Source organism: Electrona antarctica (genome assembly GCF_951216825.1).
Source record: "Electrona antarctica genome assembly, chromosome: 6".
NCBI lineage: Eukaryota > Metazoa > Chordata > Actinopteri > Myctophiformes > Myctophidae > Electrona > Electrona antarctica.
The window spans coordinates 14,016,738-14,040,226 of NC_136811.1; the positions used below are offsets into that span (position 1 = coordinate 14,016,738).

At 44.1% G+C, this 23,489-nt stretch overlaps 3 protein-coding genes across 5 annotated transcripts; 2 read left to right on the forward strand and 1 right to left on the reverse strand.

Moving 5' to 3' along the window:
• Positions 1-266: 266 nt before the first annotated feature.
• Positions 267-3,756, forward strand: aicda (activation-induced cytidine deaminase; the record flags this gene model as incomplete). Its single annotated transcript, XM_079503217.1, is given in 8 exon segments — positions 267-286; positions 990-1,155; positions 2,901-3,029; positions 3,032-3,185; positions 3,344-3,419; positions 3,421-3,451; positions 3,707-3,713; positions 3,716-3,756. Coding segments are annotated over 8 exon segments (624 nt in total).
• A 446-nt stretch (positions 3,757-4,202) lies between these two features.
• On the forward strand, positions 4,203-15,714 carry LOC306925556 (adaptin ear-binding coat-associated protein 1-like). 2 transcript variants are annotated; one of them, XM_079504459.1, is made up of 8 exons: positions 4,233-4,342; positions 5,713-5,784; positions 7,693-7,793; positions 10,059-10,163; positions 10,726-10,807; positions 11,351-11,459; positions 12,591-12,750; positions 13,324-15,714. In XM_079504459.1, exons 3-8 carry the CDS (start codon positions 7,736-7,738, stop codon positions 13,434-13,436), a joined length of 627 nt encoding a protein of 208 aa, XP_079360585.1. In that variant the 5' UTR covers positions 4,233-4,342; positions 5,713-5,784; positions 7,693-7,735; the 3' UTR covers positions 13,437-15,714. The 2 variants fall into 2 exon arrangements, with proteins under 2 accessions (XP_079360584.1, XP_079360585.1); XM_079504458.1 differs by lacking the exon at positions 5,713-5,784 and having other exon boundaries at positions 4,203-4,342.
• Positions 15,715-16,090: 376 nt separating this feature from the next.
• mfap5 (microfibril associated protein 5) lies at positions 16,091-22,589 on the reverse strand. Of its 2 annotated transcripts, none has more exons than XM_079504823.1 (7): positions 22,476-22,589; positions 20,912-20,995; positions 19,409-19,441; positions 18,987-19,025; positions 18,651-18,738; positions 17,560-17,633; positions 16,091-17,097 (listed from the first exon to the last, which is right to left on the reverse strand). In XM_079504823.1, exons 2-7 carry the CDS (start codon positions 20,952-20,954, stop codon positions 16,985-16,987), a joined length of 390 nt encoding a protein of 129 aa, XP_079360949.1. In that variant the 5' UTR covers positions 20,955-20,995; positions 22,476-22,589; the 3' UTR covers positions 16,091-16,984. The 2 variants fall into 2 exon arrangements, with proteins under 2 accessions (XP_079360949.1, XP_079360950.1); XM_079504824.1 differs by having other exon boundaries at positions 22,481-22,572.
• Between the last annotated feature and the right edge of the window lie 900 nt (positions 22,590-23,489).

Below are 23,489 nucleotides of genomic sequence, written 5' to 3' on the forward strand. Positions count from 1 at the left end.
GAATTGTTTTGCAGAATAACAGCAACAGGATCCAGCCGTGTCATTGCTATCAGCCCTCCCCTTGGCCGTTTTTTCACAAAATCTTTCTATCCAACCAGAGAATGTCTTTCTGAATGTAAGCTGCTGTTTATGTTTAGAATGTACTGTATGTGGTCTCTGTCCGCACCCTCATCACCCCCCACCCGCACCCCCTACAGTTACACTCACCCTCATCACAACACCTGCTCGATGATCTGTTTTGTGTGTGAAAAGAAACGTCTCTCGAAATGATTACTAAACTAGACAGGTGATGAATACAAAATGGATACATTGTTGTATCAATTTATTTTTGACACATCATCATGTGTAGCATTGTTTGCAAATCGTTTAACAGAATAACATTTGCATATTGTTGGCACGAGACTGACTATGTGTAACTTGGTATAGTAGATATATTAGAACAATAACCGTGACAACGTTCCAACAGTGTCTAGGGGCGTTATTAAGTTAAGTTTCAGTGATAATAGCACGATGATGAATAACTTCCTCCTACTTTCATTAATTGCTGTATATGTGAAACTGAGAGTGAGAGTGTTTGCCGACTGCTATATAAATGTCCACCATTAGTCGGGAAACCGCAGGTGTTACATTAGTTTTATTCATTCAGTTTTAACTCAACTTCATTAGCAAGTGGTAAGCTATTTCAATCGACTTAACGTATAGTGGTATTTTGTTTATGGTTATATATCCCAATTTTCCAAATGATCCATGTTCATTGTGCAGCAGGTCAATGTGTATATTAATGGGTCTAATATATGAATGGGTCTAATCTGATTTTGTTCAGCCAAAAATGTGAAAGAAAGTAGGAGCATCAATGTTTGTAAGTAATTGTAAGTAATTTACAATGACACAATAAGGTATAATGCAGTAAGTCTCTGCAGGGGCAAAAACAAACAAAAAACCTAAGCTTTAAAACAATATTTAATGTGTTCCTTCTTTTTCTGTCTCAGTGTGCTTTTGGGTCATAAGAAGTTCATCTTCCACTATAAGAATGTGCGCTGGGCGTGGGGTCGAAATGAAACGTACCTCTGCTTCGTGGTGAAGAGGAGAGTAGGACCCAACTCCCTCTCCTTTGACTTTGGACATCTCCGCAACCGCTCCAGCTGCCACGTGGAGGTGAGGGAAGAATACGACATTCAGAAGCAAGAGTACAGAGAATGAATACCTTCTATTTATTTATTAACGATCTGTTATCTATCTATATTCAGCCTTTATATCCAGGGATGAGTAAAACTCTTTTGTAAGAAAGAATACCCATCTCCATTGGATCAAACAGGGGTTAATTGCATTGCTCAAGGACACATTGACATTACTTGGTGATGGGTGGAGGATTGTTTCTATAAATTCACTTTGACCCAGCGAGATGGATTCTCCTCCATTCCAAGGCCATTTACTACAAGCTCCGCCCAGTCCACATTCTCACTCCCAACTTGTCGGCCACTTGGTCGAGTGCCAAGGTGACACGTGACCCCTCCGATGCCCGGGTCTAGCATCTCAAGATTTAGACTTCATTAGATATAGCATTAAATATACCACTCCATTATATTAGCCACAGAGATAAGATATTGTTATCTGTCAAGACTGTCGTTGTCGGCCTGGGCTGTGGTTTAGCGGTCTGGCAGTGTGCCACGGGTTCGACTCCTGATCCCGACGGCCTTTACTGCATGTCACCTCCCCATCTCTCTCCCCATTTCCTGTCAGCCTACTGTCTATCCCTCCATAAAAAAATAAAAATAAAATAAAGGCGAAAGCCACAAAAAGACTGTCATTTTCTCCACCAGGCCGAAGGCACAGGGAGAGAATATGTTTTGCCCCCGTCTGTCCGTGTACAGCTAATAAAACGCGAAGAAAACCTTTGCCCTGCATTTTTCATATCTGCCTTTAGGGCAACAGGGAGGTGGCCTTCAGATCACTGCATGGCTTTTTTTTCTCGCAATGTCCCGCCCCATATTTGAATATTGGGCCCTGGTTAGTAGTATCTCAGTGTTTTGTTCACGAGTGAGGGGAGGACGGAGAAGGAGATCAGCCGGCGAATCGGAGCGGCAGGGGCGGTATTGCAGTCGCTGTACCGCACTGTTGTGACGAAAAGAGAGTTGAGCCAGAAGGCAAAGCTCTCTGTCTACCGAGCAATCTTCGTTCCTACTCTCACCTATGGTCATGAAGTGTGGGTCATGACCGAAAGAATAAGTTCACGAATACAAGCGGCCGAAATTAGTTTTCTCCGACGGGTGGCTGGCATCCCCCGTTAGAGTTAGGGTGAGAATTTCAGTCACGCGAGGGAGACTCGGACTAGAGCCGCTGCTCCTTCGCCTGGAAAGGAGCCAGCTGGTTCGGGCGGATGTCTCTCGAGCGTCTCCCTAGGGAGGTCCTCGATGCACGTCCCACTGCAGGCCTCGGGGCAGACCAAGGCGCAGATGGAGGGATTACATCGACTCACTGGCCTTGGAATGCCTCGGGGATCCCCAGGAGGAAGTCACTAACGTTGCTCTGGAGAGGAATGTCTGGAGCTCTCTGGTGGAGCTGTTGCCCCCGCGACCCGACTACGGATAAGCGGTTGAATATGGATGGATGGATGGATGGATGGATGGATGGATGGATGGATGGTTAGTTAGTTATCACCTGGTTCCAGACGAATCTGGTTGGCCGTCACCATTTCGACCGTGAAATCCTCCCACTGAGTCGGGCCAGACTTAATCTATCTGCGGCAATATGCATTGCAAAGGCAGATGAAGGCTGGCTATGCGAGGCTACATTTCCAGTACGTTGAGGAACAATTAATGCTACCCTTGACCAAACTATACCATATTTGACGAGATATAGGACTTTTGTTTATATCACAATGTCTCTGTCCCCATGCACAGCTGCTGTTCCTTCGCCACCTGGGAGCCCTGTGCCCTGGTCTGTGGGGATACGGAGGTGATGGAGAGGGGAAGCTCAACTACTCGGTCACCTGGTTCTGCTCGTGGTCTCCATGCGCCGACTGTTCTCTTATAGGCTGGCCCAGTTCCTCAGCCAGACCCCCAACCTGCGCCTCCGCATCTTCGTCTCGCGCCTCTACTTCTGTGACGCGGAGGACAGCCGGGAGAGGGAGGGTCTGAGGACGCTGAAAAGGGCAGGTGTACAGATCACTGTCATGAACTACAAAGGTTAGAGAGAGGGCTCTGTGTGTGTGTGTGTGTGTGTGTGTGTGTGCGTGTATGTGTGTGTGTGTGTGTGTGTGTGGCGGTTATCATGTATTGGCCAAAATGGCAATGGGCAACAGACAGACAGAAACATGAACATATATGTTACTGTGTCTTTCTAGACTACTACTATTGTTGGCAGACCTTCGTGGCTCACAGACAGAGCAGCTTCAAGGCCTGGGCTGATCTGAACCAGAACTCTGTCCAGGAAACTCTACCGCATCCTCCAGATAAAACCGCTACATAAATAACAAACTTAAAGCTCTACTTAACAACCGTGATGGGGGGAAAGGCTAGTTGAAATAAATGTAATAATTTAAATAAGTTTTCACATAAGTCTGAGTGCCACAATGACATCCATGCTCTCTTTCTTCTCTTTCATGTTCATTATTCCCCCCTCCCACATTTTATTTCATTCATTTATATTTATTTCTCCCTCTTTTTTCTTTTCTTTTCATCTCTCTATCTCCCCTTCTATTTCTCAGCCTTGTAAGAGGAGGATTTAAGAGATGCATTCAAGCTTATTGGGTTGTGAACTGTCCACATCCACATGGTGCTGATATGGAAGTGGAAGGTGTTGACCATTAGTGCAACTATACTAGCCTACTGAAAACTGAACTGAGATTTAAAAAAATGAGAACTGTGAGAATGTGAGAAAAGAGAGTTAACATTTGGTAACAATAAAAATGATTGTTGAGAATGTTTTTCTTTTAAAATAAATTTATATTTTGTAAAATTGAGAAATTGCGTTGCTTTTTTCTGTTATGCATTTATTTTCTATTATCTGCTGCTATGAAGCGCTAATTTCGCGTTTCATACATGGTAGGCTCTAGGCTGCGGCCCACGGCCGCCGGCGCGTAGGTTATACATTGTAATATTTCAGGAGATAACGGGTGCGCAGGTGCGCATCTACACTGTCTATTACGCTCACGTCGCATTCAACGCACACACACACACACACACACACACACACACACGGGCACCGCTCTCACGGACAGACACCGAATGAATTATTAACGAGTCAAGATGGCGACCGAGGGCGAGTACGAGTCGATCCTCTGTGTGAAACCCGATGTCTGTGTTTACCGGATCCCACCGAGGGCGTCGAACCGGAGTGTCAGGTGAGTGGCTCACCATGACCATAACCATCCATCAACATCCTGACCCGTTTAGAAACAGCGGCCGTTGATGTGGACAGAGACCGTGAGCATCAACTATAGCTATACCCCACCAGGGTGCCATCCATCATGCATTGCATCCTCAACGCGGTGTCCGTTACTTATGTCGGTTGTGGTTGCGCGTAATTGCGCGTCGAAGGTCACGGAAACATAAACACAGTGTTTACGACTAGCTCGGGGCGATCCTACAGTCAAGGTTAACGTTAAATGTGTGGACGATAGGCTGCTACATCCCTCCACCCATCCACCTGCTGTGTGTGTTGTAACCTGTCACTGTCTGTGTGTCACTGCATGTCTGTCAGCCTGCGCTGCACTCCCAGTCCCAACAACACGCAGAAATACTGCTGACGGCGCACGAACGTGACTTTTAGCCAGGCAGAGATGGTCTTTCTGACTCTCACTTGACACATATACGAACCAGCAGCACAATATGTCTATATGTCCTAAGAAAGAGCCAATAAAAAACGTGAGGCATCGACGCGGTTCAGTGGCCGCACAAAGATAAGTTGATTGTTTACATACATACGGTGCAGGTATTGGGTGGTTCAATGTGATCTCGCATATCCTCCACCCCATAGGCTGGAGCCCGTTAAGATCAAACAACCAAACAGTAGCGGCCATAGGTCTGTGATTATAGTGACACGTGAGACATGTTATATTATGATTGATTGTTTAACCAGCGACCACGCACTGCGTGTGTGTCGTGATCTAGATCTAGTAGTAGTAAGGGCGACGATGACGTCATAGCTTCAACCCCCTAGGTCAGAGACGTGTCGTGCTCGTCCCAATATAGTCACGTCGCGTTTCTCTCTCTCTCTCACACACACACACACACACACACACACACACACACACACACACACACACACACACACACACACACACACACACACACACACAGATTGCAAGCATTAGGAATGAATTATGTAGCCTATTATTAGGACATAATATTTGTGACCCTAATCCACATCCACTCCAGGACCACCAGCCACCATGCACTGCTCTAATATCAACAGACATTTTAAAACAATTAGCCTAGTTAGTAACACAGATGGTGTCTCTATAGCTAACTTCCATTTTCAAATGTTATAGACCAGTGGTTCCCAACATCTTCTCAATCAGGGCCCATTTGAAAATGTAAAAAGTATTTGCGGCCCACCCACCAACTGAACATGTTTTCAAGTTTTTAAACACAAACTACGTACAGTATCATGTTTTTCCCCCCCCTCAAAGGATCATTGGCAATTATTTGGGGCCCACTTGCAATACCCTCGGCTAAGGCTTGCGGTAACAGTACCATCCTTTGCCCACAGGTTGGAAGTTGGGAAATGCTGTTATAGACCCGTGCATATAGACCATGCATGCATACATTACACATAACAGTGGTAAGGACAGTTTAAGCCTTTTTTATTCAGGTGCTACTGTAGTACAAGAAATGACTGATGTTTCGGATCTTGTGATCTTCCTCATGAGTCACAAAAAATGTGTCTTCAGTACATTGGTTCTACAGTGGGTCTTTGGGGTGGTTGAGGTGCTATTGGTTCTACAGTGGTGGGTCTTTGGGGTGGTTGATGTGCTATTGGTTCTACAGTGAGTCTTTGGGGTGGTTGAGGTGCTATTGGTTCTACAGTGGGTCTTTGGGGTGGTTGAGGTGCTATTGGTTCTACAGTAGGTCTTTGGGGTGGTTGAGGTGCTATTGGTTCTACAGTGGGTCTTTGGGGTGGTTGAGGTGCTATTGGTTCTACAGTGGGTGAGTCTTTGGGGTGGTTGAGGTGCTATTGGTTCTACAGTGGGTCTTTGGGGTGGTTGAGGTGCTATTGGTTCTACAGTGGGTCTTTAGGGTGGTTGAGGTGCTATTGGTTCTACAGTGGGTCTTTGGGGTGGTTCAGGTGTTATTGGTTCTACAGTGAGTCTTTGGGGTGGTTGAGGTGCTATTGGTTCTACAGTGGGTCTTTGGGGTGGTTGAGGTGCTATTGGTTCTACAGTGGGTCTTTGGGGTGGTTGAGGTGCTATTGGTTCTACAGTGGGTGAGTCTTTGGGGTGGTTGAGGTGCTATTGGTTCTACAGTGGGTCTTTAGGGTGGTTGAGGTGCTATTGGTTCTACAGTGGGTCTTTAGGGTGGTTGAGGTGCTATTGGTTCTACAGTGGGTCTTTGGGGTGGTTGAGGTGCTATTGGTTCTACAGTGGGTGAGTCTTTGGGGTGGTTGAGGTTCTATTGGTTCTACAGTGGGTCTTTGGGGTGGTTGAGGTGCTATTGGTTCTACAGTGGGTCTTTGGGGTGGTTGAGGTGCTATTGGTTGTACAGTGGTGTTTGGGGTGGTTGAGGTGCTATTGGTTGTACAGTGGTGTTTGGGGTGGTTGAGGTGCTATTGGTTCTACAGTGGGTCTTTGGGGTGGTTGAGGTGCTATTGGTTCTACAGTGGGTCTTTGGGGTGGTTGAGGTGCTATTGGTTCTACAGTGGGTCTTTGGGGTGGTTGAGGTGCTATTGGTTCTACAGTGGGTCTTTGGGGTGGTTGAGGTGCTATTGGTTCTACAGTGGTGCTTGGGGTGGTTGAGGTGCTATTGGTTCTACAGTGGGTCTTTGGGGTGGTTGAGGTGCTATTGGTTCTACAGTGGGTCTTTGGGGTGGTTGAGGTGCTATTGGTTGTACAGTGGGTCTTTGGGGTGGTTGAGGTGCTATTGGTTCTACAGTGGGTCTTTGGGGTGGTTGAGGTGCTATTGGTTCTACAGTGGGTCTTTGGGGTGGTTGAGGTGCTATTGGTTCTACAGTGGGTCTTTGGGGTGGTTGAGGTGCTATTGGTTCTACAGTGGTGCTTGGGGTGGTTGAGGTGCTATTGGTTCTACAGTGGTGCTTGGGGTGGTTGAGGTTCTAGTATACAATACAGCACTGTTGCTGTACAAAGATCATCTTCAGCCCCTGTATGGTTCTTTAGAGGTTCTCAGCTGGTCCTTCAGCTTATAGTTTAGGGACCTACGTGTGTAGGGTTCTATGTAGCACCGAGCTAGAGGCAAGGCAAGGCCAAGCAAGTTTACTTGTACAGTATAGCACATTTCAACAACAAGACAATTCAATATGCTTTACTCAGAAATATATATATATATATAAATCACCCCAAAAAAAATCACCTGGTAAAATTAAGGCTAAACAAATATATCAACTATCAGTAATTGTTTTTGTCTTCTCTCATGTCTCTTGCTTATTTACTTCCTCATTGCGGTTCCTTCCTATATGACTTTGCTCCAGCGACAGTGTGCTGCTATCTACATCTCTCATTGGCTTTGTCTCTCACAGGGCAGCTGACTGGAAGCTGGACACTCCTGATTGGACAGGACGCATGCGTGTCACAGCCCGTGGCAAAGTGGCTTACGTGAAGCTGGAGGACAAGATTTCTGGTGAGAGAGAGAGAGAGAGAGAGAGAGAGAGAGAGTGAGAGAGACATTTGATATGAGTATCATGATGATTCATCCCTGTATTCAATGTCACTTTTTTTAAAGGAGACATTTTTATCTTTTTTCATAAATGTAGTAGCCAATTATTTTTTACCCCATTTTTCTCCCCAATTCAGTTTTTAAGCGAATTGATTCCTCCCCAGTCCCCAATCACTCCCCCCACCCCCCCTGCTGTTGTTGTATCCTACGGGCTCGCCTGCCAGTGTAGAGCCTTCGTCCTCCTCCCGCCCAACACTCCCCGCTGACAGGTGCCGTTATGGGATCTAAAACAGCCGATATGTCCCTCTGGGTTATGGGATCTAAACAGCCGATACTGTATGTCCCTCTGGGTTATGGCAAAGATGTCATTTGGAAACATGTGGTCATTCCTTTGGGTTATGGGAATGATGTCACTTGTAAACACAGCTCTTTGCAAGTTGTTTTTATAGGCAACAAGCGGCAGAATGCTCCTCAGTACACCTTTAAAATACTCGAACGTTGCCGACATTTTGGACACAACTACCTGGCCGAATGCACACGTTCAAGAAAAACAACATTAAGATTCCAAAAGCCTAGCTGCTAGCTACACCACACTGGCCCAAAGAGGTTTGAAATGACCAACATTACCATCCTTAGAGGCCTGCTCTCTCAAAAGTGGAGCTGTAGGGGAAAATATATATTTTTTTATTTTAAGATATTTTTTGGGCTTCTGCCTTTATTGATAGGATACAGTGGAGAGAGACCGTAAACTGGGAGAGAGAGACTGGGAGTGACATGCGCCTATGGTATGCACCTGGAAAAAGATAAAATTAATAATTATTATTAGTGCCAGAATTGGGGAGTGGCTATGCTATATTCATTGTATATTAACTGTAAACAATAGAAGAAGCTATAAGGTAAAATAAAATAAAGTATCATGAATTTAAAAATATATATATAGTAAATCACATTTTGTGTGAAGTGAGGGGCGCCTCACGGGTGGGGGTCCATAGACCCCATAGGCTGCTGCATGACAAGAATCCTGTCTGGTTTCTTGTATGAAACTGTAGAAACAAGCTTTCGCACACCTAGAGAGGCGTATGAATAGGTGCGTAGACCAATGATGAGGAAAAAGAGTATCTGCTTGGTACATGAGTTTTACTTTAATTAAGGCAACGTTTCGGTCCCTCCGGACCTTCTTAAGGCGTCTGTCGTCAGGCATCATTCTTGTATGAAACAAAATTTGTTACAAGATGTATATCAGCCACATGACGTCATGTTTACGTCATCATTTAGTGCCCTAAACATACATTAAATGCCATAGACTTGGCTGCCATGTGATGTAAGATGTATTCAAAAAGCCACAACGTTTATGGTGGTGCCAGAGGGAAGGCCATGGGGTGACCAAAATCATTTTCAGCTCTCCATTCAATTGTGGGAGCATGAAGATACACAGCAAATTCAATGGCAATCCGGTCAGGCTGCAGTAGTTTTAAAGATTAGTTTTAAAGCTATGTTGTTTATGACCAAAGTTGGTGAGCGGATGGGCAGACGGACCAGCAGCCATATCCTTCGAGTCCCTGGATGAAAAGCAGCTGTGTACCAGTAGTACCACTACTTTGGCCTGGTACCCTTGATTGTGACGCACACTCCCTGGATGCCAATGATGAACCTCTGCCCCAAATCTTCCAGAATGGCCTGTTATAGCGCCACCAGGAGTTTTGAAAAACATATTTTTGGATATTACTCCTCCAGATTCTGTCCAAAGACGGATCTGTCCGATATTTCATAGTCCATCCTAATTGGCTAACATTGGCTTTCAAATTTTGCAGGATTGGCCCGTTTTGAACAAAAAGCCTCAAATCATGAACGCAGCGTGCAACTTACGTGAAATCTTTCACAGACTTTCCTACTAGGCTGAGGATTATATCCCACCCTTTTCACATTGGTGGATTTTTGCACAGGTGGATTTTTGGAACGAAATGCCTCAAATCATCCAATTGCTATCCAGGACCAAGGCGTAAGAAGAAATGGCACCCTTTTCACATTGGCCTATTATAGTGCCACCAGGAGGCCACAACCTCACCTGCCCTGGTGGTGGAGATCTGTGCCCACGAGGGGCACTTTATCCAGTTGAAACTAATTCCATTCCCAGCAGAGGAATTATAGGCGTTGGATCTATACTGTGACTCAAGTACTCGGGGGTTGAGTACGTTGTCCACCACTGATGGTTGTCCTTCTCTCCCACAGGGGAGCTCTTTGCCCAGGCTCCAGTGGACGAATACCCCGGCATCGCCGTGGAAACCGTCAGCGACTCCAGTCGCTACTTTATTCTCCGTATCCAGGATGACAGTGGTGGGTGGAGTTTGTTGCTAAGCAGTCAGACAACTGTCAAGAAGACAGAACTGTACAAAAGGAGGAGAGGACAGAGTCATGACTCTTATGAAGACCGCATAGGTCGAAATGTTAGTCGTTTTTGTATACTAGCACCTAAATAAAAGGCTTAAAATGTCCGTGCTGCTCCAGTGTCCTCTCCTCCTTCTGCATTAAGTGTCCTTAATGCAGCGGACCAGCCGTTCCAGGCTTGAGGCGCGTTGGTACAGAACTATCCAAATAGCAGTAGGCAGTAGCCATGAACCGCATAAAAAAAATCGAACTAAACCAGCTAGTGCCTCTTGATATTCTTAAAACCTGCTATTAAGAGGATGTTGTTTGTAATTCAGCAACCATCTTGTCCTGTGTGTGTGTGTGTGTGTGTGTGTGTGTGTGTGTGTGTGTGTGTGTGTGTGTGTGTGTGTGTGTGTGTGTGTGTGTGTGTGTGTGTGTGTGTGTGTGTGTGTGTGTGTGTGTGTGTGTGTGTGTGTGTGTGTGTGTGTGTGTGTGTGTGTGTGTCTGTGTGCGCGTGCGCGTGTGTCAGGCCGCAGTGCATTTATAGGCATTGGCTTTGGAGACAGAGGAGATTCCTTTGACTTCAACGTTGCACTTCAGGACCACTTCAAGTACGTGCAGTAGCTTCTCCATCATAGACCATTATAAAACATAATAAGAAATAATATGCCATAATGATCACCCACCTGGATCACCCACATGTCTGTGCAAACAGCTAATAGTAAAGACTCCATGGGTCACTGCTGTAAGTGACCAGATGTAAGTGTCAGGAACAGGAATAGAAAAGGTGGATTTCATTTTTTTATTTGTTTTAGGCTTTTCTGCCTTTATTGATAGTTAATTGGAAGTGAGGGAGAGAGACAGGGAGAGACATGCAGCAAAGGTCGTCATATGAATAGGATTCGAACGCGCTGTCAGGCCAGATCCTACTGTGCCTGGACCACTACTAGGCCAGCGGGCACCCCCAAAGTGGAAGGGTTTGAGATTAAATTGAACCTGAGATATTGCAATTAATTGGTCAGCACACTAACTGGTTGAGCCAGCAATAAGGTGCCCCAATGGAATATCGGAGTTGATTATAATTGTTCATTGTCATTTGATTCACTCTGCACTTCGTTCTTTGTCTCTCTATGAACCTTCTTTCTCTCTGCTAGGTGGGTGAAGCAGGACGAACAGTTCAGTAAACAGGCTCAGGCCCCAGACACTTCCCCTAAACTGGACCTGGGCTTTAAAGAGGGACAGACCATCACTCTCAATATTGGGGTAACAATTATATACTAAATTGTTTCATGGTCTGTCTAATAGTGCTTGTCTGATGCGTAACATTATTAGAATTATTAGTTGAGCCTAGCAAAGTGCTAGTGCGAAACGATTATGCTGCATGTTTTGTTTTGTTTTTGTCTGCAAATATTCCAAAAGAGAGTGCTAAAAATGCCAAACATGGCTGAAAGATGGCCCTGTGTTTCAACTACACACACCCCCAGATAGTAGAATGCCTAGTTTGCATTGCCTTTTTAAGCAGATTTCCTGACAGTTGAAAACTTGACAGTTTTCCTTTATTTAGACATGACAGTGTAGAGAGAGAGACATGGAATTGCTATGTTATGTATTCGGAACCTGGTATAAACAGCTGCTGTGCTGTGGTTGGTTATTAACTAATTTACTGACAGAATTGATTCTCGCTGCGTTTAGCTTCTGCCACGTCTTTTCAGCCGGACATTTTATTTTGAAGACCCCAAATTCACAACCCCTGAACCGTTAGGCTAACTTTAGCCGTGATCTTTTTATAAGTCACCTGAAACGTTAATATTGTAACCACAAGGCAGCATTATGAGCCGTGAACATCTCCGTCAAAGTCAAAGTCAAAGTCGTCCTTGGCATGTCAAGCTCTTACCATGTACAGCAGGGGTTGTCAACCCGTGGGTCGCGACCCCTCGAGGGGTCGCCAAATTATTATTATTATTATTAAAAGTTTTTTTTTTTTTTTGCAACTGAATGGCTGTAAAGTGGAAATGAAGAATTTACATATAGTACACATAGTACATGCATACACCTTCCCTAATGATGATGGTTTCAGTATTTATTTATGGTGTATTGTCTCTATTATTAAGGTTATTGTAGCAGTCAATTTATATTGGGGGTCGGGAGGGGGCGGGGCAGGGGTCCCGAGACGTTGCCAAAGCATTTTCGGGGGTCCCCGGCCAAAAAGGTTGAGAACCCCTGATGTACAGTAGTGGCATGAGCTGTGATTGGTCCACCATTTATTGATATTCTTGAAGTTTACTGTAGATGTATCTGTTTTTTCCCCACACACACACACACACACACACACACACACACACACACACACACACACACACACACACACACACTCCAATTCTATTACCGCTCTAGCAAGAAGGAGGAAGGAAGAAGAAGCGCCCTCAGAGCTCAGGGGGCTTCGGGCTCCTCCCGCCTCCTCCCGGGGGCAAGCTAGCCCCGCCGCCAGCTTCCAGAACGCCCGATAATAACAACACGGAGCAATCTCCTCCAGCAGCAACTGAGTCTGACGCAGGTACAACATTTTAACAAAGACCCTTTTCATAATTCACAAATTAATATGTCTGCCATAGTCTCTAATACCTAATCTATCTGTATCTGAGTTATTGAGTTATATATACATTTCTCTATTTTCTGCTACTTGTACAGTATATAATGTAATAATTGTATAGCACCGAGGTCTGATGTCAATATCGGTAGAGGGCGCAAATCCACAGGTTCATGTACTTTTTTATTTGCATTGTAATCCCCATAGGGGGGTTTTAGATCGCCTCATATAAGAATTGTGTTTGAAAAATAAACATCCCGGCCGTTTCACTCGTATGGATATGAAGAATCAACTGACTGAGAGAAATTATGTTACTGCTACTGAATTAGTTACATTTTCGCTAGAAACAGACTGTATCATATCTGAGTGACTGACTGTCACAAACGATACAGAGACACCTCCCTTATTTTTGGACCACAATGCTTATATACTTATGCTTATACTTCCGTGAACCAGGGGAATCGAGGGGATGAGCGAGTGGCGTTAGGACTTCGGAGCTCTATTACATTATATTCCTATTTTGTTCTGTGTTGTTCTAAGGTTGCTTGCTAGATCTGGACTCTAGTAACTCTACCTCAGAGGCTCCGAACAGCTTCAAGGCCACAGCCAGCTCTGACCTGTGGGGAGACTTTGATTCTGCGACTGAACAGTGAAAGAAGATGACGGGATATTCTCTTTTCGTTTCCTCACCTCTCTTGTCTTTTCTATGAATTGATTTAGTGCTTTTTAAAAATTATCATTCCAATTGTGGGTACCCACACCCAGTACGTATACGTCACTCTCTTCCAGAATCATCTAAAACCAGCTTCTTTCTGTGCATTTCTGACTCCCACAATGCCTTTCTCCCAAACAAAACCTGCGCCACATTCCACTGGACTGCACAGTCCAATCCCATCCCTGTCTCGTGCACCACGTCCCCTAAATCAGTGGTTCTCAGCCCCCCCGAATAATCATATTTGAGCTGGGGGACCCCCCAACCCTGACAAGCTCTTGGAATGTAGGAGTTGAGGCATTTCATTTAGTTTGACTCAGTTAGACAGATAAATATTTTGAAAATAGCTGATCTACAAGCTCACTTGCCCCCCCTGGGGGTCCCGGCCCACAGGTTGAGAACCCCTGCCCCTAAATGTTATACTTTTCTTAATGGACGTGTGTGTGGCAGGGAGGTGACACCTTCAGCCATTTATAATTGCATATCACGTATTTTAGTTTCCATAACTAGACATGCTGGTAATTATGGAGACATTTCCTCCAGGAAAACCATAGGTCATACCCTCCGCCGCACCTTGGCACACTCCATCCACACCGCTCTCCTCTCTCTCTCTATACACCTTTTTCCATCTCCGTCCATCTACTACCTCCTTCTCTCCGTCCGTCGCACAAGCTTCCATTTCTCCACTTTCCCCCCATTCCATCTTTTTCATTCACGCCTTGCCCGGGTGCCCCCCTGCCCCACCCACATCCCGCGCCCTGTTTTTTTACTTTTTATTTCCTAACAACCAGATCACTGAGAGGGTGAAGACTGAGGGCTAATCGTAAAAAGATGATCCCTTGGGGACATATAATGAAACTAATAATAATAATCAATGAATTAATTTATGTACAGAGAATATTTATTGTATTATGTATATAGTGTCAGTAGATTTATTGTCCTTGGTGTGTGTGTGTGTGTGTGTGTGTGTGTGTGTGTGTGTGTGTGTGTGTGTGTGTGTGTGTGTGTGTGTGTGTGTGTGTGTGTGTGTGTGTGTGTGTGAGAGAGCGGGTGTGCGCGTGCGGGTGTGTGTTGTAGCTCATTTTCCTCCAAATCTAATTATATATGCACTGACCGGCGATGCCAGTCTGCCTGTCTAGGTGGTTACACATTTCTAATGGCAAAACTTATTATGTGAATATGCTTTAGGTGAAGCTTGCAGCCACTCAAATCCATCCTCTCACTATGGTCGCCTATGTTAGCCCGGCTAGATATTAGTGCTATCTGGCACACTCTAGTGTTATCGTCTGGAACTGCAGCCCCCATCCTGGTGCAGATCTGCAGAATGATGTGTCAGTTGAAAAGGCAGTTGTGAAGATAGATATTTTATTCCTAGCCCTGGGTCCAAGGAACGGGTCACCGTGACACTGTTTTTAGTCACAACCTAATCTGACTGACAGAGCATGGAAGAATACAGAGGGAGAGAGAGAAAGAGGGGGGAGAGAGGCGAATAGGCATTTGAGATTTGAGGCGTCTGTCATGGCAATAAAGCCTGTACCGCTAGTCCGCTACCAAAAGCTCACAAAGGCTCATCGTTTGTATAATTACGTGTTGACCTTGATGAGGTCTTTAAGAGCAGCCATAGTCAGCGAGTGAGAGAGAGAGAGAGAGAGAAAGTCCTTCATCTCAGCCTCTAACCAAACAGAGGGACGATTTAGTTCACGTTATGTCATGTCCTGCTCAGAGGGGTTTGTTGATGCCTGCTGTGACTCAGTGAGTCACCTCAGTTCAACAACCTCTCTCTCTCCCTCACATATCTTGTGCCCCAGGGGTCGAGTTCACCACCTCTCTGCCCTTTCGGCCGGGTTGCACTATACAGTATACATACTACTAGTAGAGGCTTATGCTCGTGAGCTAGTTCAAACGACGTATCTTTTAAGATTTACAGTAGCCTTTGTTGTTCTGGCTCATAACAAATGCAGTGTGCGACCGAGCCAGTCCATGTGAGATGCAGAGTTTCAACTCTTTTATGGTGTTGTCGTTAACAGGGGGGGGGGGGAAGGGAACGAGTTGATACAGTAAAGGGAACGAGTCATACAGTACATCACACGAGACCTGACAGATGTTTGATTGATGTACAGTACAGTATGTGGACTGGGCCCAGGTGGCCCCAGTGTGCGTGTGGAGGAGTTGACCACATTCAACCCGGCATCCATATTTTGGGCATGACATAAGCAAAACTTTCGAAAATAAAATAAAAACATTTTCTAAAATGTCAGACCTATAAGGTCACAACGCCTCGTATCGTGACGCGGTCGTTGTGACCCTGTAGATCGCCGATTTTCATGCGCCGCCGCCGTACGACTAAGTATAATATAGATCTTAAGTGGTTAACTCATGTCGGTCAATGTTGGTTTGCTGTAGAACCACATATGTTATGTCCCCATTGGTGTTACTTGTTAATTACACTGTATATGTGTATGTAAATGTATATGTAAATTAAAATCTAAAGAGAAATAATATAAACAGACGTCTCCTATATAGCAACCAGTGAAGTGTGGTGGCTGTTTTCTTTCTCCATCGAGGAATGAGTGTGGATATGATGAACAATTGATTATAACAAAACAGGTTTTTATTAGATATGCAAAGTGCACATAGTCATACTGTGTATAAGTATTTTACATACATACATATAAGTACTCAGTACTGTAATACAGCGGTGGGTGGCTTCCATATGTCTGTCATGAGCACCAAATGTATAAAATTGGAAAGTCTTTGAATCTTTAAAGAATAGATTACCATGGGGCCAAATGTGAGCCGAATTGTTTCTACACGTAAGTCATGGAAGTACAGATGTCCTGCCCTCGCTGTTAATCGCGTAATGACTTTTACAGAGCATAATAACTTCATTTTAACGTAACAATTTGCTGTTTCCTTTTGGCTTTTACAATGCTGTGCTTCACCATTCACATGATTCCACCCAAAAGCACTTACATGGAAACATAGCTAGCGAGGTGACGCATCAGAGAGGCTATGGGTTGATTCCTACAGAACACTTAATGGGTCGTAAACTATGAAAGATATGATCTGTGTCCTACTAAGTCACACTGAGCAAAGGCTGATCACACCCTCGACGCTCGCAGACACACAGAGAGAAGAACAGACTAATGCAAGATCTGAGAGATGCAGTATGACTCACAACCCTGGAGAGGGAGCGTGTGCGAGTGTGTGACTGTGTATGTGCTTGCACGTGCGCACGCACGTGCATGTGTATTTGTTAGTGTGCATGTGTATGTGAACATGCATTGCATATGCATGTGTGAGTGTGTGTGCATGCAGTATGGATATGGATATGTTTGTGTGTAACTGTGTATGTGCATGAGCACCAGGTGCTGAGCGGTGGATTTATGGTGTTATGGGCTGTTTTTATGACGACGCCCCTGGGTCACGTCTCCAAGGGACTCCTGCTCGATCGCTGACCGACCGCCTCACTCCGCCATCTTGGCCCCATCAGGCCTTGTTTGCCCAGGGTTTGGGGTTGCTACGGAGATTGCGGCAGCGTTTCTTATGGGTTGACCTCTGGAGGCGCTTGGGCCATCCTGAACGCTCTCTGCACAGCTCAGCTGCATGGAACGGAACGGAGTGGAGGGAAGACAAGGTTTCTCTGTGCACTGCACACACATTTATACTATGTACTTTATGACACTTGGGTATGGTAGTTCAGACTGGCAGCCCAAATCAGATCTTTGGCTTATCTGGATTGGAATCAGATTGGTTTGATCAAGTCCAAACAGAAAAAAGAAGACATGAAATCTATAATTTTAGTGAATAAGATTTGTACCGTAAGTGGGTTTTTTTTTTGTATTTATTTATAAGATCCATCAGATCCTGTGTCAAGGTGATGCATGACCTTTGACACGATCTAAATGTCCCAATAGAAGAGCATGGAGACAAAATACAACCATCCCAACTGTATTTTCTTAATGCAATATACTGTAACTATTGCATTAAAATAAAGTTACACAGTGCTGCTTTAATAGACATTTACCGGTAGTTCATTTATCTTGTCTTATTGGTTTGCTTACCTTTGCGGTACTCCTCATCTTGGCACACTGTCCTTGTGCAGATCTCATTGTTGACCACGTAGACACGAGAGAGGCTGAGGGCACAATGCGGAACACATCACATGAACTCACGAGAAACCTACAAACGTAAGTGCTTCATTTGAAGCTCAAAGCAATCCTGCTATAATTATGTCTTTGTTGCAAACTGGAAACTGAGCTTGAAACATGGCTGGAACGTACAAACTACAGTAGAAAGTGCATAGTGCATACCTCCAAAATCAATCATCATGCCTTATCCACCTGACAGATAGTTTTATCTTGACCTTTTAACTTTTAATGATTATTTATTACCATAAGGTTTCATCATAGAGGGACCATCAGATAATGGGCCCCTGGGCCACTGACATCCAAATTTGGGCCCATCTAAATTTGCAAAAAATAGGGTTTTTTATGTTTATTTAAGGAATCTCAGTTGTCCCAGCCAGGTAAGGCCTAACACTAGTAAGACAATCAAAGTGTTATTATCGGAGTAGATAACATAATAACATTGTTATCTACCCCAATTTATCTAAATGGATCCCTGCATTGTAATTAATGCGTGGACATTAGAACATCTAATGTTGTTGTTTTTACACTTTCTTTTTGGATCCCTCCCTCTGGAAGCCTTATGGATAAACTGAGGGTTTAAACACTTGCAGTAATGTATCATGATGGCTTGGGACTTTTGGGGTTATTTTTTGACTTGAATGAATAAGCCCATTGTCTGACAAAAAGTGCTGCAAACCTCGTCACTGTTATTAACTTTGCACAACCTCAATTTGGACCTTCGCCATGACCTTGACTTAAGAAGAATAAACTGAAATGAAAGAATTAAAGGTACGGGTGGGCCGCTATAAAAGTCTTAAAAGCAGGCCTGCCGATAAAAAGGCAGGCCTGTCCTGTTTTATGCGAACACAGTCTGAATTTGCCTGTGGTTGCCTCAACCTACAACCTATTAAAGTCTGGTGACGTGAGGTTAACAACCTATAGAGACCATTGGCACTTCAGTAGCATGAGCATAGATGAGTCACAGGGGGAGGTGCAGGTGTTTTTCATAGGAAGACAGACATCACCTGTAGAGGCAGAGACCACCAATACATCTCTTCATGGGCTGGTGAACAGAGTACATCCTGGTGCATGGATACATCTCCTCCCTGCAGGCTGGTAGAGATCATAACAACACAGCAGGAGTACTGAATGACAATGACAAAAGTACCCAGAAGGATATTTGGCTACAGCACATATAGCAGCGGGAAAAAAAGAAGTCAAACTTCGATGGCTCCCCACACTATTTTCTACGGCCCTCCATCTACTCTACTGGAATCTACAACTAATACTAACAGTTGTCATGGTGTAGTTGTAGATAGCCCCCCCCCCCCGACCCCCCTCCCCCCCATTTAGCCACTCACTGTTTGGTGGTTCATTAGTGGTAGATTCCACAGCATCGTCTACGGACAGAGAAAACACAAGTTCAGCTTGGAAACACATCAGTGTCTTGAGTCTGTACCACAAAACCAGAGAATTGCAGTACATGAAAAACAAATAATAAATACATTGTATAGTAGTATTAACCACTTTCCCCCTCGCATCCCTATTTTGGGAAGGTTATACGCGGAAATGTTCAAAATATTTCCAAGATTTCAGAAGATACTGGACCTATAAAGCTCAAAACACATAACAATGCATGTTGTGAGCTTATACTATAGATTGGCTAATTTTCCTAAATATAAAATGAGGTTAAAATAAACCCTAATAATGGCCTTTCAAACAGCACAATTTGTGTCATGCAAGTCAACATCATTGTCTTGATTTAAGGGCGGTGTTACCATACCGGTCTTCTGCGCTTGGACCACAGCTGTGAGAGCTGCAGGAGAGAGAACCACATCAATGGAGGTCTGTTTCACAGTGTTAAAAAACCCACACACCTGTAACTCAAATATACTCCAGTCTAGATCCCATGGTTCGGAGGGATTGCCGGTCTACGGGCCAAAGGGTCTCTGAGTTCATTATGGCTATGTGATCTGGCATGTGCCCATTGATTACTTTAGTCTTAAGGCCTATTCATACCCCAGTTAGGTGATAAGGTGACCTCAAGGTGACTCACTTATCACCGCGGCGTGGCGTCATGTTGTACAGTAGTTTAGTGGTCACCTTATCACCTAAAACTGGAGTATGAATAGTCCTTTATGGTACTACTGTATAGGTTACGTTACTTGGGGTTGCTGTTGAGCATATAGTCCGTTTTTTGTTTTGCTTTGTTTTGTTTTCAACATTTCAAGGAAGCCGTTAATTGGTTTCCATTCATTTCAGTATTATGAACATAAAACCGAGAAAACCCATTTCAACCAACCAGTAATATTATTATTATCATCTAGTGTACTATAATTCACCAAATCTGTGTGTGTGTTTGTAACTCTGTGATCGGCGTCAAACTGTTTCTCATATGACCCTGAGGTGTACAGTGCCGAATATGGCAATTCAGATGCACCAACAACAGTTTCTGAGAACCAAAATCCACAGATATCTGTATGTCTGGGGTCTGAGGAGAACATGTCAAATAAAGATGGCAAACACAGCTTTACAATATGTCTCATTTTAAAGTTAATAGTTTGGGGTATCAGTGGCCACTTTGGACACAAATAACATGGCAGCCAAGTTCCAACATCTTTGACTTCATTACCCAAGAGTCTCTGCAAGCATGTCCGGCAAGGATGCGCTGTGATTGGCCAGTCTTCGCTTTGATGCCAGTATGAAACTCTAATTCTGCAGAACTGCACTTCCTGGGAAATCTAGTGTGGAAAGATTTAAGCTAGCTCCACAACCCCAAGATTTGGATGTTGGACTGGTAGGTTAAACGGTGAGTTAAGTGTCAAAGTCAAACAGTTTCTAACAGTTTGTGCCTCCAAGGCTAACCTAAATCAAACAATACAGTATGTTTGTGTTTTGTTTGTTTGTTTGTTACTGCCTGCACAGAGTGCAAAAAACACTGATGTTGGCCTACAAAGCAACCATACAAACCACCCCTATATCTTAAAAGTCTGATCCAACCCTGTATGTATTTGTAGTATTACCATGTGTTGTTCTTGCTTACTGTAAATTAGTCTGGATTAAGAGTGTCTGCTAAATGCCTAAATTGTAAATTGTTTGTCTCCTCGGAAAGTGTGAATAGTATATTTACCAACGTCATTCTGTTACTCTGTATAGTTCTATCATATTTGCCATTTACCAGCATAGCAGTGGTTGCCTGACAACCAACTAGCCAGTGACCCTCCGGTCTATGGGACCTAGAATCAATTAAACGGGATGATTTGTGTTCTCTGTTTGGCAGGGTTACCGTGGAGACCGCAGAGAAGCAGGACCACTGGAAAGGTGCCCATATCCTCCGCTGACTTGTAAGACGAGGTCGAGTTTTTATGAGCTGGAGAGGGAAAACCGGAGAAGAAACCCAAATTGGTATGATTTCACACAGAGGAACTGTTCAATATCCTGTCTCCATATATTTTTTAAATACTGTTTACATTTCCTTTTGACACCGTGCGTGTGAATGTGAGCCAAGTGTTCCTCACAGTTCTGGGTGACCGGGATGTTTCCCCTCACCCAGAGCGAGTCTACTGACATGAAAACACTTAAACAGTAAATGTAGACTTTGTTTTTAATGCTTCCTAAACCACATGAACCCTCCTAGCGTCCATACTCTAGGTATGTTAGCTTACAATAGGCGATTCGGCGAACAATCTGCCAATATAGGTGAACATTCAGCGAAAATAGTCGATCTACAAGCTCTGAGCTACGTGTTTTTTTTGGGGGGAAGATATTTGGTATTGATGGGGAAATGGAAATGAACAAGACGAATTATAGAGCCCTGGGGTTTTAAGTTTCTGTTATCCAACAACTGCGTGTGTTTTTGTTTTGAGTTCACCTTGAGGCTCAAATTGAAGTTGGACATTTTGTTATGGGGGAACAGGACAATATGCTCACAAGTTCAACATCATACAAGGCTAATGAACACAGACAGATCTTTCTTTCTTTCACTTTACCTTTGCACTTGAATCACATTTCAACTAAACTAAAATAAGCTATAGATTTAGGTTACTCTATCGTCTTCATTTATGTGCACAGTTTTCAGATTCCTACTCTTATTCGTCTCAGACTGTAAACATATTGAAGAATATTGTGTAATAATGAACAAAAAAAAGTCTTAAAACTTTCCCCTGTACGTCCATTCCTCTCTCCCCCTCTCTCCGTCCCTCCCTCCCTGCATCATTCCTCTTGTGATGTGTCAATGTAACTTTGGCGTCCAAGTCGTGACTTCTCTCAAAAGAATGTGTTATTTTTTGTGCCCTGTTGTAACAGCCCACTGCCACCACCCCTCCGTCCATACACTTTCCAGTTTTTCTCTCTTTATTTTTTTTAATAAATCGTTTTCCTAATAGTTACTGGCCCATACAGACTGGTTCAGAATTTACGACCATATCTCCTGTCCTTGATGACGGCCGGTCATGGTTCTTCTGAAAAAATGTGAATGGGCGGGTGTGGCCTGCGTGGTACATGCCTGGTTTGATCTGAGTGCCAGATTGACATGTTTTTCACTCTCTATTGTTACTGTACGCATGCCATTGCATATCGCATCACTCCAGACTTTCACATCATAACATCCACATTCCCACCTTCACATTTCACAAACCAAGACATAGATCCGGAAAACACAAACAAAATGTAATCCACCACGCACCGCAGCTCATGATTATGTTCATCACACCTCAGTGAAAGATACTCCCTCATCAATGTGTTTTATATACATGTAAGTCGATGATCTTTTTTCAGTTGCAGATTCCTGCGATTTCTGTGTGTGTGATAGGTGAAAAAAAAGAAAATAAGTATAATCATTTCATACTCACACAACCTTTTGCTGTCGTACAAAATCCTCTATGGTTTTATGAATATTCTCTTCTCTCCTTTCCCCTCCTTTCCTTTCCTTTCTTCTCTTCTCTCCTCCAACCCCCCCCCCCCCCCTCCTCCCTCCATGTCCTCCTCCTACTCCTGTCCTCCTTGCCATCATATTATTTTGCTCTCCTCCCATGAGTCTGGGAGAAATTTAGGGAGCAGCAAAAATCGGTTCTCTTCTTAAGTTTTTCTCTCTCTCTCTCTCCATCTCTCTCCCTCCCCCCCTCTCCCTCTCCTTCTCCGATTCCCACACCCGCCGTTTTCAGTCACATGAAGCATAAACTGTGTATTTTTCAGTGACTTTGATGTCTCTCTTGTGTTGGCCAAGTCTCTTTAATCTTAATGGGACCACCTGGTTAAATTACATAAAAACTTGACCAGCCATTTTAATAAGCATCTGTGCACAGTGTCTGATTACCCACACACAGATTACCCTGGTTGTTTTGGAAAGGCACCGCACGGCTCATCAAAGTGACTTTTTCTCTCGGCGAAACAGTTGTGCTGTGTTCGGCTGCACAAATCCAGCAATCATTGTGCTTCATGAAAAACGTATAATCGTACAAATCATGTGTGTTATTATTGCTGCATGACAAATCCACCCCACATATTTGGTCTTAACCCATTTTGACCTGAGATCAGATTCTAAAAATGTCTTCTACATCCTGACAGTTTTCTGAAAAAGCTATGTTTCTATGTCAGTCGTTCTTCAATTTTTCAAAAATAGCAGACCTACAAGCTCGTAGCGCGCCACTCGGTGGCGCACTATGAGCTTGTAGATCTGCTATTTTTCAATAGCTAAAGCATAACATAATGCTAACACCAAACGGGGTTCCCGCCCAGAATGGGTATAGACATACATTGAAGAAGATGGCCACATAACCTGTTTTCCCCCGCTATCACTCAACTCTCAAAAGGCCCCTACGTCACAAATTCAGTTTAATATAGGCTCGAGAGGCTCTAAAATATGG

Excerpts from the sequence above, each read along its gene's own strand:
- mfap5 (XM_079504823.1), bottom strand. The coding sequence starts at position 20,954 with ATGGGCACCTTTCCAGTGGTCCTGCTTCTCTGCGGTCTCCACG. Across the intron at positions 19,442-20,911 it reads GCTTCTCTGCGGTCTCCACG|CTCTCACAGCTGTGGTCCAA; the intron begins GTAACCCTGCCA and ends TCTCTCCTGCAG. Across the intron at positions 18,739-18,986 it reads CACTAATGAACCACCAAACA|CCTGCAGGGAGGAGATGTAT; the intron begins GTGAGTGGCTAA and ends GATCTCTACCAG.
- LOC306925556 (XM_079504458.1), top strand. The coding sequence starts at position 4,248 with ATGGCGACCGAGGGCGAGTACGAGTCGATCCTCTGTGTGAAACCCGAT. Across the intron at positions 7,794-10,058 it reads GCTGGAGGACAAGATTTCTG|GGGAGCTCTTTGCCCAGGCT; the intron begins GTGAGAGAGAGA and ends TCTCTCCCACAG. Across the intron at positions 12,751-13,323 it reads AGCAACTGAGTCTGACGCAG|GTTGCTTGCTAGATCTGGAC; the intron begins GTACAACATTTT and ends TGTTGTTCTAAG.